This window comes from Suillus plorans, assembly GCF_016647745.1.
Source record: "Suillus plorans strain S12 chromosome Unknown HD556scaffold_28, whole genome shotgun sequence".
NCBI lineage: Eukaryota > Fungi > Basidiomycota > Agaricomycetes > Boletales > Suillaceae > Suillus > Suillus plorans.
This window is the reverse complement of record NW_024537412.1, coordinates 191,680-208,120: the sequence shown is the minus strand read 5'-3', so window position 1 is coordinate 208,120 and position 16,441 is coordinate 191,680. Positions and strand designations below refer to the sequence as shown.

The following is a 16,441-nucleotide window of genomic DNA, read 5'->3' as shown; positions in this document are numbered from 1 at the left end:
GACAATAAACGGGAAAAAAAAGTAGGACAGTACGTTCTAGTCTAAGGGTCCCCCCACTGCGCCGATCGCATCTCTGGGTGCGCGAATGCCCTGGCGTGAGGCGTGCCCCCACCAGTCTGCCCTTCTCGCACCGATATTGTTTATTCGTTGGTAACCGGTCCTTCGTCTCTTCCTGACCCATCCAAGCATCAAATTCTTTCATGGATAATGCTGCATCAGGCGCCTGAGCTCCGATTCCGGAATCCTAGTCTCAAACTCAATTGGGCACGGGGGGGTATCTGATACCGCCCCATTCATGAATCCTATGTCATTCAACGGCTTCGTGGGATCCAGAGTGAGCTGGAAGGCCCATAAGATGAGGAGCGAGTTGATAAACACCGATCTGTGCCGACCAAAGTGAGTTCAGAAGACGATGTGCGCGGAAGAGTAGCTTCACCTGTTCGCGACATGTTGACCGGGACATACGCTGAAAGCGATGTCATGAGTCAAAGAACGAATGGCTGAAAGGCAATGCTTACCGCCGGCCAAAGCCATAGACGAAGAATTTCAAGTCATCTCTCAGGCGACCTTGATCGTCAATCCAACGCTGAGGCTTGAACTCTTCAGGCTCCGGGTAGACGTCAGGATCTCGAGAGATCGACCTAAGACAGTGACCGTCAGATCCTTGATATTTGGAGGCACGATGCTTACCAATGGTCGGCGTACAATGTGGTCCCGGCTGGAATGCAATAATTTTCCTGATGGGCCGTATCACTATTCGTGCGATACGCTGTTAAATATCACTTGCCCATATGACGTCGTGAGTTGTTCGGTGAGCCAATGCTGCGGTGTGAATGTTGTGAAATGTATGTAGGAACCAAACCAAAAGATACCCACCACCATTAGGCAAGGGTGGTCTCCATCTCAAGGCCTCAGAGATGAATGCTTGCAGGCGAGGAAGGGATTCTTGGTCGGCGAATGTTGGCGCTTTGATGCAAATGATATTGAACGATAGCACTGCAATAGTGAATCCAAGCTACCTTGGTGCCTTCCGATGACTGCATCGAGTTCAGCCTGAACTTTAGTTTGCTCCTCAGGGAAACGTGCGGCTGCCAAGAGTACCGCGCATATTGCCAGAAAAGTCTATCGTCTGGTTTCAACCAAATACATTCGGAGGCAGAAAAACAACACCTTACCGTGCTGGAACCAGCCGAAAAGAAGGTACCACTAAGAAAGGCCATCTCGGTCTCTGTCAAACCATAGAGATGGTCATTTTCTAGCATATATCCCATGAACGAAGGGCCAATGTCCACGTCCTTCTGCTATGGAATGGCTCAGACATGAGGTGAAGATCGAGAAGGGAGTGTATACCATTTTCTCTTTCACGAGGTTCAGCCGACCAATGTTGAGTTTCTTTTCCCTCTCAAACTCTTGTTTCAAGTCTCGTGCATACCAAGGAAGATATTTGAGCCACGGGATCACGTCTACTAGGTAAGCGCCGGGACGCAGGATCATTGCCCTCTGAACGAACTGAATGCGTCGACGAAGTGCAATAACATCGGGATCTGTCGCAGATGTAGGGGCAGTCTTGCCATATGCAACCTTCATGATTGTTGTTGCCGCATAACTTCAACTCGCCTGTAAGCAGAGTGCGATCATCACCAAAAGCACTTACGTTGTCACGTGGTTCTGGAAGTTGTGTGGATCATCGAGAATGCCGAGAACTGTGTTGCTTGCATGTGACATCTGCAGGGGCTGATACACTTCAGCTGCTTTAGGCTGTAGATGCGAATGAAGTGCTCTGCATCACGTTGATGAGTAAGATAAATGAGGGAAAGTAAATATCGCGAATTACTGACCTACGCATCCGACGGAACCTGTCCCCAAACGGTGAAAAGACTATACTCATTCCGCCATTAAATATTTCTCCACCAGCAATATTGCGGGGACGGTCAGCTGTGAATTTCCCCTGGTTCTCCATAATATCCACGGCAGCCTGCGACAGGTTGTTAAGCCTGGATATCAATATCCAGCATGTACCAGGGACCAACTTTGTAACGGCCGATCAAAACCACCCTCTCGAACCCTGACCGAATGGTGACCACAGGACCGTATTTTTCAATCCATCCCGCTATAGTGAGAGATGGGCTTATCGGCAATATGACATAAATCAACATTCAACGTCCAAGACCCAATAAGGTGAATACAAAAGTTTACAAAAGTTGCGGCAGGAAGTGCCCCTTAAGTCTCCAAGTGGGAGGGGAAGGTGGGAGAGGAAGACCGCTCTCTGATTTAGCAAGGAACGCCCGAGCAATTATTCCTACCACAAGGAGACAAACTGCAGCACTGGGGACGAGCTGCGTGTTGTCGGCGATGTGCAGGTCAGGTAGTTTTAGCATGGTTGATGGGGTACAAAGAAAGATTGGAGGGAATTCGTTGTAAGTCACGAATCATGATGTAATCGAGTGATGAATGGCTCTTTAAGTACCCCATAGGTGATCCGTACCTAGGTGGGAATATGACCCTGAAAATGGTCACTGATGTTCAGACATACTACAGATCGTTTGTCTAGGAAAGACAGCTGCCGACATGAATCCGCCGATATCGATACTGCCAGCATATGACGGTTCGCACGTGCCTGGTAGCACCTAACCAGCACCATCGACAATCAATCGATCATACCCCCGTCCCATCGCACGAAGTTACAGGGTAGCGGGACCTTCCGGCAAGGTTTGGGCAGAGCAGGAGTGGACCACTGGAGGCCCAGACTCCTGCATATGACGCGACACGTCATCAATAGCAGCCTCTCGAGAGTCAATGCTGACCGGTCCAACATCCGGAAGAAGGCAATGACGTCGACAACTAGGCAGATACTTGGTGTGGGTGATTGGGCGGCAGCTCAGCGTTTAGCTGGGAGTCAGGACTGAGTACTGAGTACTCAGTCTCGGATTGAAGATTGAGCAAAGGCAAGAGATATAAAAATGGATTTGCACGTCTTGCAAATGCTAGCGGCCCGTCAAGAAGGAATAACTGTCTCATATAATCTGGCTAGAGAGACTGAACGGTCCGACAAGTCCAACGCCAGAGTGGTAAATACTACTAAGGAACGATCCGATCTTCCGAGTCTATGGCACGAAATAGTGACGTATCACGCAATGTCAAACAAGGGCGCTTAGCGCAGTGGTAGCGCGTATGCTTTGCACGAGCATCCGAATTGTATAAGGTCCAGGGTTCAATCCCCTGAGCGTCCATTTTTTGTTTGTCTTGGATTTCATTTGATGTCAGACTGCAATACAAGAATCAAGCATATACCATCGGTCATTTTATTGAGCATGTCGAGGGAGTGCTGGCACTGGTCGGTGAACTATGTTTGATCGAAAGCGAACACGCAACGAGATGACATAAGAGTACATGGCAGACGGTAATTCGTACGATTCAAAGTTCAATGGAGACGAAATAGAATGAAAAATAAAGAACCTGTGAATCGTACCAGATAAAAACAATACAGCAGGAACCACACATCGATATGAATGAACATCCTCTGCTCGAGTGGCACTTTCGTCTTTACCGCGTGTGCCCATGCCGCCTTCGTACAGTCCATGAAACAACCATCCTTCAAATCTTTGAACATATTCTCGTAGAACGCTTCGACAACGTATTTTGCGGCGGCGTCATCAGTCTCCCACAGCGTGCCAGCCACGACCCTACTCCATGAGTTCGACTGCGCATCGTAGATCGTCACGACGGATGGTTCATGATAATGCATCTACAGGCAGCGATATGACACAACTGAATGCAGCGGCGACTTCGCATCGTGAAATTGTTGATGATCGCGCTGCTAAATAGGGTCGAAACTGTTGTAGGCCTCTAGCACAGATGTAGGACTGCCGCTCGGCTGCAGTGACCCAGTTCCAGGCTGTTATAATGCGGTATGGAAAGCCTTGAGTAGGGTGTCTCGATGCCAATCTGAAGTTCTCTGCAGCGAGTGATAGGCCGGTAAGGTTGTGTTGCACTTGGTAACGAGACAGGTAGATTTCCTGAAGCCGTATGTAGCTTAGATACATGTCAGAATGCTGTGAGGGCAAAGCCTTTAATAATTCCCGGCACAGATTAATGGCCTCCTCAGCATCCTCATTTGTCCGAGTTTGCATGCTTTGCGGAAGAGGGAAGTGGTGAAGTCGATGTCTTGAAAATCATTGCAGATACACCCTTGAAGGCCGGTATATGCGAGGTTGGTAAGAGCCATGGCGTGGTCAGGACGGCCGACTGAATGCTCTACAGCACCATTCAGATGAGAGACCGTCTTGCTCGTCATGTATCCGGCAAATCGTGCATCTCTAGCAATCTTGTGGCAGCCTATGGGAGACTACGGTTGGCGTTCCATCGGTAAAAGCTAGCAACAGGAGTCGTCACTCACATCAGACAGTGCGCCATCCTCATTGTCGCAAGTATATATAATAACGGCCTTCAGCGCGAGGGAGGGTGTACATTACGAACAGGGGGGAAAGTTATATCTACAAGATGTTAGTAGATGTGCATGAATAAGGAGTAAACGCTCACTTACCAAAAGTTTTATCTCCATGATCAGATAGCTCATTCCACGACGTTTGAATGACTTCATGAGACGAGAGTGGGGATATGGGGAGTGAGGGGACAAGCTGTTCAAGTCGTGCTGAACAGTTGTTCGGTACGATAGACTTAATTACATTAGGCGCTGAGAAAGGGAGCCTGTGCTAAAAGAAGTACGTGGCCATGGCAGTTATCAGGGAACGTGGCGCGCCAAGGAACAGCATTGCGTGATAGTCGCTACTTCTGAACTTTTACCACCGAGTCCAAACTAGTACTCATTAATGAGCACACAAGGTAAGACCTGCAGTGCAAAATTGCCGAACACGATAAGTCGGTGATAGCCGAAAGCGTCGGCTGACAAAGCGAACGCAAATAGGAGTACGCTCCAAGCTAGGATTAGTCATCGCTCGCGTCGTACGCTCCCGGCGTCTCGCTCAGGCTCAATCTAAGAAATCTGACTCAAGCGAGCGAGGTTCTCATCTAGTAACTCTGGCGATAGGACGACTATGCGATAATTAGGATTAGAGGGTCAGATGTACAACGATTGACCCTGGTATTAGAAATGGAAAACCAATGATCAGTGTATCACCTGGAGTCTAGATGGGCCTCGGCGTACATTATCTTCTCCTTGCCAACTTCCCCTGGTGGTAAACCTATTGTCCATTGTCATGTATGGTAAGTATAGGTGAGTGCATGCTTGAAAAGTAAACTAAGGTTTATATGCTGCCAAAATGCGTACAGAGAGTGGATGGTCATGCAGATTGAAAGGTACTAAATTTAAAATGAATGCAGGGCAGAGGCGATCGCGGTATAGACGGAGAACTCTTCCTGGAGTTGCAGAAATGCAGAAAAGGCATCATGTTCCTGGAGAAGCCGAATGTCGAAGTGTGCGCGGAAATGGAATATGCGAGTGTGTGAAGGGGAATGAATCACTACCAGGCAGCCAGACTACCATACCTGATGCTGAATAGCACACAGGCCACGGCGACACCACATATAAGTGAGATATTTCTAGACCTGGTATTTGAATATAAGCGTCTCGAATCTAAACATGAATCAGCCATCACAACAAACAGGAACGAAGTGAAGCCCTCACCAGGGGAATTGGATATTAAGGGGGGAGTGAGCATCATATTCCGAGGATTTAGCTTTGAATGTGATACAAAGTCGCGGTGCCGGTTGAGGTCTAGAGCAAGCTGGAGAGCGCACAATATCTCATCATTTGAGGAGCCTTCGGAGGGTCTTTCAGAGATGGGAATGATGCAAAGCTCGTCTTCTAGTTTCCATGCTCTCGTTTTTGAAGGAACGACGCAGCATTGAAAGTGTCGCAGGACCTTCCAGACTAAAGCATCAACCTCCTTGGCACCGGCACGCGATGTTATCATCGCTTCTATTTCACGCGTATAAAGCGAGGGTGAGGTAGTCGACAGATATGTTGCGGCAACTTGACGCAAATGAAATATGAAGTAGGGCGGCGGATCATAGTCAGCTAATGGGGAGCGGATTTTGGCATCGACGCATGCATCGGAGTTCCACCGATCACGAGCACGAGCGATCTCTGGCCGCTGGTGCCCTCCGATTTTGGCGCACCAACAACCGCCAGTGACCCTTATTTCAGGCCAGTCTGACACGTTTGGACCGTAGACGTGAAGATTATAGGCTTTACAGCTATCACAAAGGTCATCGAGGGCGCTCTGTAAGCTGTGATTGAGCGATCCGAGTAAAGAGGCGGAGAGTGTGAGATGTAGATGGGTGAGGATACGAAAGCGGATCTCGATGGGCAGCATAAGAGGTAGACACGACATTGTAGTGAGTTCTGGAGATACATATGCAAGGACAGCATGTATGAGTGTCAGTCGAGTGACTCGTAAGCAACTGGGAGGGGACTCCATGGGAGATCAAGTCAAGTGGTGCAAGTGGTGGTGGGTGAATATAAATCCAGGGGAACAATTATGTTTGCGAGTTGAAATGCGGCGTTCGGTGTGCGGATATAAAGCCTCGAGGAAGGGACATGAGGTGAAGTATTTGAATGGACGCAAAACAAATATCCAACGAAAGGATCATATCTCCTTCTTCGAGATGCGACATCGTAGAAGCGCCACACACACGGTCACAAGACAATACTTGCACTGTGTGAAGTTCCCACCCAATCATAGGACGGTGTTTTGAACTAGACACATAATGTGCCAGTCAGAGGGAGAACAAGGAGGAACCACTGGCTACATCATACTTCGGGCGAAAGGGATTCGAAGACAGAGATCAGCAACTGGAAATACCTTGCTTCTCCGAGTCTATCATGGAGGAGACCTGACGACCGCGAACTAAAAGACTCGCCAGTCAGAACTTTTGGGGCGCTTTTCAATCGACTATTCTGGATTGGCTTGAGGAGTCATGCAGCCAGGAGATTAAAACCAGCTTCTGTTGGAGTGAGTTGGTTGTCTAGTAAAGTGATGGAAGTTTCTTCAGAGAAGAGAATAACCGCAGCACCGTGCCTTTAAGCCGATAGCATCCCCATTCGTAACCCTAACCTCAATCTAGGTTTCGGCCTCCCGAACACAACGGTCAGCGCTTAACGTTCTCACCTCACGACACCATCCGTTAGAATGATTCTCCTTCGCCCACCGACAGGCAGAGTGCTTAGGTTAGGGACCCTGTCACGTCCGATGTCTTCGGTTCCTACCCTGCCACTTCACCCGCCATCATTAGCCGAGCAAAGCGCTACCTTCGATGCTCGCGTTCAAGACGTCTCCGCTTTCTTTTCTTCCCCCCGATTTGCTTCTATCACCCGTCCCTATACCGCTCATGATGTAGCACTAAAGCAGGGTTCCGCGCCTGTTCTTCCCCTGCCATCGACACTCCTTGCTAACAAGCTCTTCGCCTTATTCACTGAGGCAGCTTCTAATGGTCAACCTGTGCCTACCATGGGTGCTATTGACCCCGTTCAAATGACTCAAATGGCAAGGCATCAACAAGTCGTATACGTTTCTGGTTGGGCTGCAAGCTCAGTGCTAACTACGGGCAATAATGAAGTTGGTCCTGATTTCGGGTAATGACCGCCGGATTATGTGCATGTTCGCGCTCTTCTCATCTACATCGTATTAGAGATTACCCTTATACAACCGTACCAAACCAAGTTCACCGTCTCTTCCGTGCGCAGCAACTTCATGACCGGAAGCATTACGATGAACGTATGTCCGCATTGCTAGAAAAGCGTGCAGAGATTTCGTATATCGACTATTTACGACCAATTATTGCGGACGGTGATACTGGGTAAAGACAGCACCTTACTTAGTCTTCATATGTAACTCACAACGTCTTAGCCATGGAGGGACCTCTGCCGTTATGAAACTCACAAAGCTCTTTGCGGAGTCAGGTGCTTCAGCCGTACATTTCGAGGACCAACTTCACGGCGGAAAGAAATGCGGACACCTTGCAGGGAAAGTTATTGTTCCCCCAAGCACACATGTATCACGGCTTGTCGCGGCCCGTTTCCAACTTGACATGCTTCTATCTCCGATGCTGCTTATTGGCCGCACTGATGCTGAAAGTGGCAAACTCCTTTCCACCAGCATTGATCCTGTTGATCACCCGTAAGTCCTAATTTTCAAGTTAGAACCAAGTATCGATCTAAAACACGTCACCTTAGATACATCCTCGGTACTACGACGCAAGGACAACCTCTCAGTGAAGCTCTTGCGCGAGCCACAAGCAGTGCGGATGCTGCCAGAATCGAGAATGAATGGGATTCATCAAACGAGTTGATCACTTTCGATCAAGGCACGTATTCCTCAATGTCTTTTGTTCGCCGCATTGAGCATGCGGCATAGCCGTTGAACGAGTGCTATTGTCTAGCAGTACTTCCAACCCACGCGGCGTGTTCGAGCAGTACAAGAAGGCAGTGGCCGGTAAATCAAACTTTGAAGCACGTCAGATTGCTCGGGAGGCTGTTGGCCAGAATATCAACTGGAACTGGGACCGTGAGTACGACTGCCAATGCCTCGAGGTGTTCACTCATCTTTGGCAGTCCCCCGCACACCCGAAGGCTTCTATCGAACTACTGGTGGCCTTCAGGCAGCCATCGACCGTGCCCTTGTGTATGCACCATACGCAGACTTGCTGTGGCTGGAAACCGGTAAGCCAGACTTAGTGGAGGCCAGAACCTTTGCGAGAAAGATCCGGGAGAAATACCCTGGCAAATGGTTTGTATACAATCTGAGCCCCAGTTTCAACTGGTCGCAGGCAGGGTTTAGCGGTACGTTACTCCCCAACAGTAATGTTCTTTGTCTGAGAGCGCAAACGGCTTGAGCAGATGCAGATCTCAAGAACTTTATATGGGAACTCGGAAAAGAAGGGTGCGATAGTTGGCATTTTACCCCGAATGTGACTGCCTCATTGATGAACCTAGATTTGTTTTGCCACTAATTTCCCTTGCTGGGCTGCACACTAATGCTGCTGCTACCGGTACGTTTCCTCCTGAATGCTAACACTACGACGCTTACAATGGATATCCACCCAGCTGAGCTCGCTGCACGGTTCAAGGATGACGGCATGCTTGCTTATGTGGAACTTGTGCAACGCAAGGAGAAGGAAATCGGCTGTGATGTTCTCACCCATCAAAAGTGGTTTGTGTCCTTTTCCAAGTTCTGTTCCCGATATGTTGTCAACGCTTACGATACAGGAGCGGAGCCAATTACCTTGATTCGATCATCCAGACTGTATCTGCGGGATCGTCAAGCACGTCTGCCATTGGGAAGGACTCGACGGAACATAGTTTTTGATCCTTGACCAATCAGTATTGTGCAGACACAAGGATATATACTAATTGGACTTTCTGCTTGTGGCACTAGTGTTCTAGCCCCATACCAGCCTCGAAGAACCAAGAGTGATATTTGATTACATGGCAATGTCATTTCTGCTTGAAGAGCTTACGCGAGATGCAGATCGCTGATGACTTGGCCGCAACTTTGTGCCAAGTACACATCCGTTCAACGCCGCTCTGACTCAGATGAGTGTTCCAGACACATGCCATATGGCACGCTCAAAAGATGCTGTGCTGTGAATCGATACTACTAACCTGGATTTATCCAATGTCGAATTTTGCAAAGAACCACGCAATAGCGTACTCGGCCATGAAAAATCGAGGGACATTAAGAAGCGACCCTGCTGTTATTATGCAATGAGAAACCATCAGCGGCCAAGTACCGCGATGCCGCCTGCTCTGAGTCTCAGGTTATACATATTTTCCCGGGCATATCTTGCAACAATATTTGATGATCCTGTTGGAGCTGGGATGGAGAACAATGCCCCTGAAATGGTGTACCTATCTACTAGTGTGCCTTCTCGGATATCGTTGCTGATGCTAACTTGATGGTTGCTACAAGGACTTTACAAGAAAGATGTGCTCACGCAGTCAGGTTGCCTTAAAAGCTTGACTCGGCACGCTTGCAGAAATGTACATGCGTTCCCACTGAGCTTTGAATAATCTGAAGCATTAGGCTTTCAAAATTTCAGCTGCTACAAGTATCATGCATTGCTTAGCATGTATCCATGCTAGACTTGTCCAGTTCGTGGTTTCGCCCCAAGTGAATCCAATTGTATGCAATGAAAGTAATAATAAGATATGGTAATGAAGCAAAGCGATGATATGTAATGTAAAGATGTGGGAAAGCAAAAAGTAAGAGCAATGATGCAACGACCGCAACAGTGAGACAAAAAAAAAAAGTAAACCCTACCTGCCAAGAACGAAGGTCAATCTTGATCAAGTGTTTGATAGGGATAAGACAAGTTCGGGTATAGGCGGGGCGAGGAGGACACTAGCTCATACTGTGCCGATTCAAAACTGCTATCTACTTTGGAATGGCGAGGAGGAGCAGGAGATACAGAACCTGAGGGTGGTAGAGGTGAAGATGTCTGCTGTAAGGACGACGATGTTCGCGAGTGCGTCCTAGATGGGAGGGCAAAGTCTTGAAATGACGTCGAAAGATTCGATGAGGCTCCCATTTTAGATCGTCCAACAGACCTTCTTCGCTCAAAAATACCACTGCCCGTTCGGGCGTGATTTGAAGGCAGATATTGCTCAGCAAGTTTCGGGGTTGGGGGTATCCCAGCATCCAAGACGCTCGGCCTCCGAGGCTTTATGGTCTCGTTAGACACAGGTCTTTCAGTATCTCGCCTTGGTTCTGAAGGAGCACTGGAAGAGGCTGTGGAGCCTGATACTGATTTCCAGGTCTTGAGAATCGATTTACGAACGCTGGTCTTTTCCGACGAAGGAGTTGTTGGAGACGATGGTCGTGTGGGTGTTCGTGGCATAGCTGTTGCGGGCACAGGAGGCAATCCTTTTTGCAGCGGTGGGGGCGGCCCGAGTTGATCATGCAACGATGAAGAAGGCGGTACAAATCCCTGGAACGAAGTTCGATTTGGCGTGGGAGGTTGCTGAGCCGACACTGACGCAGACTTGCTTCTACGCCAAAGTCTCTTGAAAGTCTTGACGCTGACGAGAGGAGTAGAGGTTTTTGCAGTCACAGAGTCCATCGAGAAACTTTCTGAATCAGCAGAGAATCGGCTAGAGGGTGTTGTAGAAGCAACAGAACCCTCATCCACAGATGACAAAGATGGTCTGGATTCGACAGGAATACTGGTGAATTGCCCAGTTGCAGGATCCCAATAAGTCGGGGTGGAGTGTGCCTCTGACTCGAGATAAGAGGGGTAACGACCAAAAGGATCAGGAGACAACGGAATGGGGGAGTCAGTCGCCGTATCCGATAGCCTTCTAAATGAAGGGGGCAAGGGTGTTGGGTACATGGACGGCTCCAAATCTCGTTTGCGAATCTTGGTCTCTGTGGAGAGAGTATTTGGTGATGAAGACCGCGAGGGTGGAGCGAATGATTTTGGGGCACCTGTTGACACACCGTTGATAGCAAGCTGAGGTGGTGACGGACTGAGATTTGAAGGCCGATGTGATTGGGAGCTTGGAGATTGTGATGAATTATTAGTGATAGATGAGTAGGAGATAGCAGGCCACGATTTGTCGCTTGCATCGGCATGATCGATAGAGTTTCTGAGGCTTTCTTAAGCCGAAAAACTATGGACAGTTGAAATTGAACTCACCCTGTCGCCTGAAAGTCACGTGTACGATCAACCGATAATTTCGAAGTTCCTTCTGCATGAAGTGCGAGAAGCGACTTCGTTCGGGCATGAGTTATCGTAATATCTTGGTCCAAGTCATCCGTTTTGATGTGTCTCGGAGAAAACTGTGCCAAAGTCTAGTTTCCCAGATGTCAGAATCACGAGATGAGCACATGTATTACTTGCATACCCGTTCAATCTCGTCAAGTTTGGCTCTCATGAGATATTGGCTTCTGCGTTGATCATTCGGATCATTCTCGTCGTACTACGAATAGAGTTAGTTCACTGGCAAGCCATAGGACTGACAGCGGAAACGCACTTCTTCGTCTTCATCTCCCAGATCTAAACCAAGATTGAGGTCCTCAAAAACTGCGCCGCCGCGCTTTTCTTCAGGACTCCGTGATCGCATATATTCTTGGTCCATGTCCAGAGAGACTTCATCATCGTCACCTGTCTCATCCTCGACCGGCGTCCCTCTTGAACTTGCATGCTCATAAGGCGGATTCGTACTGTCATCCCTACTGGAGAATGATAGGATCGGGCTCGGTCCAGTATGCAGGACGAGGCTATTTCTTGTGTCGTTGGGAGCAAGGACTAAAGGATGGGGAGGTGATTTCTTAGCACTTCCTGCGGGGGGTGACGACAGTTGCTGCGAGCTCGGTGAAGATGGTATCGACAAGGTCAACGTGGGCTTTGACATCCTGCGCATGATATCCCAAACCTCTTGCGGATCATCCACCTCATCTCCCGCTTGTTCCTGTTCAGGCATGGCAGTGATTGAGGATACATCCAATGCAAGCTCGACTATATTTGGATTGACCTCGGACTGATTGCCCTGCGATTCAGTGCGCATCTCAGCCCAGGTGTCTGCATCACTGCCGAAGATGTCCACAAGAGGATCATGATGACAGATGTCAGTCTCGCATGTAGTTATGTTCTCATCAACTTCTTTATCCGTAGGATCTGGCAGGGGAGTATACCCGCCATGGCCACCTTCCTCCATTGTTGTGTCTTCTTCAATCGCTTCGTCCGTGGAATCTGACAGGGGAGTATACCCACCAGTACCGCTCTCCTCCATTGCTGTGTCTTCTTCAACTGCTTCGTCCGTGGAATCTGACAGGGGAGTATACCCACCAGCGCCGTTCTCCTCAATTGTTGTGCCTTCTTCAATTGGTTCGTCCGTCGAATCTGACAGGGGAGCATACCCACTAGTGCCGCTCTCCCCCATTGTCGTGCCTTCTTCAATTGGTTCGTCCGTCGAATCTGACAGGGGAGCATACCCACTAGTGCTGCCCTCCTCCATTGCCGTGCCTTCTTCAATTGGTTCGGTGGAACCCGACAAGGGAGCATACCCACTAGTGCCGCTTTTTTCCATTGTCGTGCCTTCTTCAATTGGTTCGGTGGAACACGACAAGGGAGCATACCCACCAGTGCCGCCCTCCTCCATGGTTGTGTCTTCTTCAATTGCTTCATCCGTAGAGTCCGACAGGGGAGCAGTGACACCCTCTTCCCTTGTTGTGTCTTCTTCAAGTGGTTCGTCCGTATGATCTAACAGGGGAGCATACCCACCAGTGCCGCTCTCCTCCATTGTCGTGCCTTCTTCAATTGGTTCGTCCTTCGAATCTGAGAGGGGAGCATACCCACTAGTGCTGCTCTCCTCCATTGCCGTACCTTCTTCAATTGGTTCGGTGGAACCTGACAAGGGAGCATACCCACCAGTGCCGCCCTCCTCCATGGTTGTGTCTTCTTCAATTGCTTCATCCGTAGAGTCCAACAGGGGAGCAGTGACACCCTCTTCCCTTGTTGTGTCTTCTTCAAGTGGTTCGTCCGTATGATCTGGCAGGGGTGCATACCAACCAGTGCCACCCTCCTCCCTTGAAGACAGTGACGCAGTAAAGCTGGGCACAGAGCTTGCATTCTGCATCCTCTCCACTAATTTTAGATCGAATGGCACACGTTTCTCATCCCCATCTCCTTCCGCATGTGGTTGAGAATGTGATTGATTACTTTGACGACTCTCGGCACGTTTAGCATGGGTCATTCGACGGCCACGCAACCATGGCTCGTACCACGCTGCTCTCCGTCGATCAATATCGAACTCCACTTTCGCAAGTATAGGTATTATAGAGGGTGAATTAAGACCTGGGAGGCCAATGCCAAGTATGTCGTGATCAGAAGAATGGGAGGTATCTGGGGTATCTGGTTCTGAGTGTGTCAGTGATGAGGATGATAGAGGGGTAGATTTAGAGTGAGACCGAAGATCGGATACTGAAGACGTGGTAGACGATGGAGTAATTGGGTACGTGATAGGTTGCGGTTGCGGCGTTTCCGTCCGTGTGGGGGTGACCAAAGGGCGTAAGTTGGGCTGGCCCAGACCAAACGGACTAGAGCCTTGTCCCCGCGAAAGTGCGAGAGATTCTTCACGCTCAGCTTTCAGAACCCGACCCCAGATATGTTTCCAGATTTCTTCGGAGATGCGTGGACCTGGTTCCTCTGCGTCCTCGTTTCCTGAATTAGGGGTGGCATAAGGCATCGGACTGTTCTGGCGGCTCTGTGGGGAAGTGGTAATAAGGTACAGGATGAGGCCGATTGTGCTAGGTAATGCGTATTCTTTGGCAATTGCATTAAGTTGCGCATGCAGCGAGGGCTGCAGAGAGACGAGGGTGCCGCGTCGGAACTGTGTGTGATACCCTGATGCATTAGGAGGAGGCGCAGGCTCCAATGGGTCGGACGCATCGAAGTCGTGAAGGAGGTGAAGAGGTGGTATGATATGGAGCAGGAACTTGGACTGAGATGAAGACGCAAATGATCCAACATGATGAGTAGATGCAGTAGACGGTGTCGTCACGCGCCAGGGAAGATCAGTATGACTTATGGTGGGAGATGCACCAGGAAAGGAAGCAGACAAGTATGAAGATGAAGAATTAGGTCCTGCGGGAGAAGGTATAGAGACTCCCAGGGCATTAGCGATCTTCGCAAGACGATGCGGGGGTAAAGGTGCACGAGGCGGAGCCCACTGCCCCGGCTGAAGACTATATGGGTTTCCAGAGACATGAGAATGTTCTGTTGTCATGACTTTCGACTGACAAGAAGTGGTGTCGACTGGTTAGACCTCCTGGCCAGGCAGCTCAGCACGAGGCAAAGAGAGTAAATTGGTCCTTGGGTGTCACACTGAGCGGTGTTGGAATCAGCAACGTTAACCTAGGTGATTGTGTTCTGAACCCATCATCATACGCAGGGTCAGCAAGGCGGTCTTGGAGTTCAGAAATATATGAACGAACATTGGCGTGACTATTCCAGGAGAATTCATAAAATAAGAGTCCTTTGTCGGCCACCTCGCTCAAGGTCAAGGCTAGTCGTACCTTAAGGCCTTAAAACAAACTTTAAGACTCGGAGGGTACACTACATGGGGCACGCTTAAAGCTTTGCAAACTTTCCATTGACAACTGTGAGAAACAATTTCTACTTGGAGATCTTTTTGTATTCAGCGTTTGCGAAGTTGACTATATGCTCAATGCCGACAAGGGCAAAGATTCTTCTAAAGTATATACCAATATACCAGGCCGCATAGCACCCACAATAACATCTCAGCGATACATTCCCCCATTCTTGAGGACACTTAAGAGCGGGCCCCGCTTGTGCTCGCTCAGTTCAACCTGAACTGCACGCTAACAATAATCCATCCACGCCAAATACAGGTGCAGGTTATTCCAGCGTATCAGCACCAACCGGTAACTATTGTTTGTGGGTATTCGTTTAATCGAAACTGACTTGGTAACATTTGGACAGGACAGCACGCGCCTGCAACTCACTCAATCATGATGTCACAAGGCAATATTGAACTGGTGATACCAGCGCACCAGTCAAAGACACTTCATTCGGAAGCAGAAGTTCTACATGGCAGCCGTGATTTTTCATACCATCTACTCGATTGTGACCAATGAGAATGACCAGTATGGCTCCCAGAACAATCTCACGTCCACAGCTATGCGTGACTGTGTCGCGTACGCCCACACTCATATGCCAGTGGCGAAGAAACTATATGCAGAAGCAAGATAGGCTGATACTACTTCTATCCAATGCTCGTCTTCCTCCGCCACAGCAGCCGCCGCATCGCCATCCCCTAACATCAGGGTCATCCTCGTCCCTAACCAGCCGCTCACATGGATCATTTGACTGCTCTTCTGGAAGGGAGACGGCCGTTTTCCCGTAGAATGGACCGGTGGTATGGTTCTGAGTTCTTCTGTGCTGATGCTTTTAGGGGCACGCTCAGACGGAACAACGAAGCGCACATTAACTTAGCTCTGTTACGCTGTACCTGAAGTACGATCTTAATCTTGGTTTACTAGTAAGCTATATTCTTCTCGATTGGACGCATAAATTTGCGTATGCAAGAAAGTCGTCATCAGATTCCAAAAGCACTCCGTTCGAGCGATGGAGGTGCGAACAGTGTCGCGATGGACGTCCAGCAAGTTATCTCTTACGGTGCTCGAATTTGCAAACAATTTTTCTTTCGAATATGGACGCTATCAACAGATGCGACTCTATTTGTTGCTGGACCCGACGAACGGACACTCGAGAACCCTGCAATTCTACTACGAAGTCTGACAATCTCCATCGCAGAACAGACGCAGAGTAGTGGAGGTAACTTGCAATTCTTCATGCGGCGATGGTATATCACTCCTAACAAGACAGTGATTTCCCATGGCCGACCTTCAAATACGGGAGAATAGCCGTCCATTTGCAATCCCTTACTCCCGGCACGATG

General features: G+C 49.1%; 4 protein-coding genes and 1 non-coding gene across 5 annotated transcripts; 2 read left to right on the top strand and 3 right to left on the bottom strand.

Annotated features, from left to right (window-relative positions):
* Nucleotides 1-91: 91 nt before the first annotated feature.
* On the bottom strand, nucleotides 92-2,633 carry HD556DRAFT_452606 (cytochrome P450). The gene is made up of 13 exons (XM_041310636.1): nucleotides 2,534-2,633; nucleotides 2,197-2,485; nucleotides 2,031-2,127; nucleotides 1,839-1,975; nucleotides 1,655-1,780; nucleotides 1,351-1,606; nucleotides 1,176-1,301; nucleotides 1,020-1,122; nucleotides 788-966; nucleotides 691-737; nucleotides 519-641; nucleotides 437-466; nucleotides 92-382 (listed from the first exon to the last, which is right to left on the bottom strand). Exons 2-13 carry the CDS (start codon nucleotides 2,376-2,378, stop codon nucleotides 199-201), a joined length of 1,590 nt encoding a protein of 529 aa, XP_041160190.1. The 5' UTR covers nucleotides 2,379-2,485; nucleotides 2,534-2,633; the 3' UTR covers nucleotides 92-198.
* A 512-nt stretch (nucleotides 2,634-3,145) lies between these two features.
* HD556DRAFT_t68 lies at nucleotides 3,146-3,230 on the top strand. The gene has a single exon. It is a non-coding gene; the product is annotated as a tRNA-Ala (tRNA).
* Nucleotides 3,231-5,559: 2,329 nt separating this feature from the next.
* On the bottom strand, nucleotides 5,560-6,353 carry HD556DRAFT_1443265 (uncharacterized protein; the record flags this gene model as incomplete). Its single annotated transcript, XM_041306575.1, has 2 exons — nucleotides 5,560-5,593; nucleotides 5,623-6,353. The coding sequence occupies 2 exons, from the start codon at nucleotides 6,351-6,353 to the stop codon at nucleotides 5,560-5,562; spliced, it is 765 nt and encodes a 254-aa protein (XP_041160189.1).
* A 644-nt stretch (nucleotides 6,354-6,997) lies between these two features.
* HD556DRAFT_1372180 (isocitrate lyase and phosphorylmutase) lies at nucleotides 6,998-9,586 on the top strand. Its single transcript, XM_041302978.1, has 10 exons — nucleotides 6,998-7,594; nucleotides 7,651-7,818; nucleotides 7,869-8,138; nucleotides 8,195-8,325; nucleotides 8,376-8,525; nucleotides 8,573-8,800; nucleotides 8,858-8,900; nucleotides 8,954-9,009; nucleotides 9,065-9,170; nucleotides 9,227-9,586. The coding sequence occupies exons 1-10, from the start codon at nucleotides 7,152-7,154 to the stop codon at nucleotides 9,324-9,326; spliced, it is 1,695 nt and encodes a 564-aa protein (XP_041160188.1). The 5' UTR covers nucleotides 6,998-7,151; the 3' UTR covers nucleotides 9,327-9,586.
* A 710-nt stretch (nucleotides 9,587-10,296) lies between these two features.
* On the bottom strand, nucleotides 10,297-14,746 carry HD556DRAFT_1237217 (uncharacterized protein; the record flags this gene model as incomplete). Its single annotated transcript, XM_041297882.1, has 5 exons — nucleotides 10,297-11,605; nucleotides 11,656-11,810; nucleotides 11,864-11,938; nucleotides 11,993-12,592; nucleotides 13,463-14,746. The coding sequence occupies 5 exons, from the start codon at nucleotides 14,744-14,746 to the stop codon at nucleotides 10,297-10,299; spliced, it is 3,423 nt and encodes a 1,140-aa protein (XP_041160187.1).
* Nucleotides 14,747-16,441: the final 1,695 nt, after the last annotated feature.

Excerpts from the sequence above, each read along its gene's own strand:
- HD556DRAFT_452606 (XM_041310636.1), bottom strand. The coding sequence starts at position 2,378 with ATGCTAAAACTACCTGACCTGCACATCGCCGACAACACGCAGCTCGTC. Across the intron at positions 1,302-1,350 it reads ACCTCGTGAAAGAGAAAATG|CAGAAGGACGTGGACATTGG; the intron begins GTATACACTCCC and ends GCCATTCCATAG. Across the intron at positions 642-690 it reads ACATTGTACGCCGACCATTG|GTCGATCTCTCGAGATCCTG; the intron begins GTAAGCATCGTG and ends TCACTGTCTTAG.
- HD556DRAFT_1372180 (XM_041302978.1), top strand. The coding sequence starts at position 7,152 with ATGATTCTCCTTCGCCCACCGACAGGCAGAGTGCTTAGGTTAGGGACC. Across the intron at positions 8,326-8,375 it reads GTTGATCACTTTCGATCAAG|CCGTTGAACGAGTGCTATTG; the intron begins GCACGTATTCCT and ends CATGCGGCATAG. Across the intron at positions 8,526-8,572 it reads TATCAACTGGAACTGGGACC|TCCCCCGCACACCCGAAGGC; the intron begins GTGAGTACGACT and ends CATCTTTGGCAG.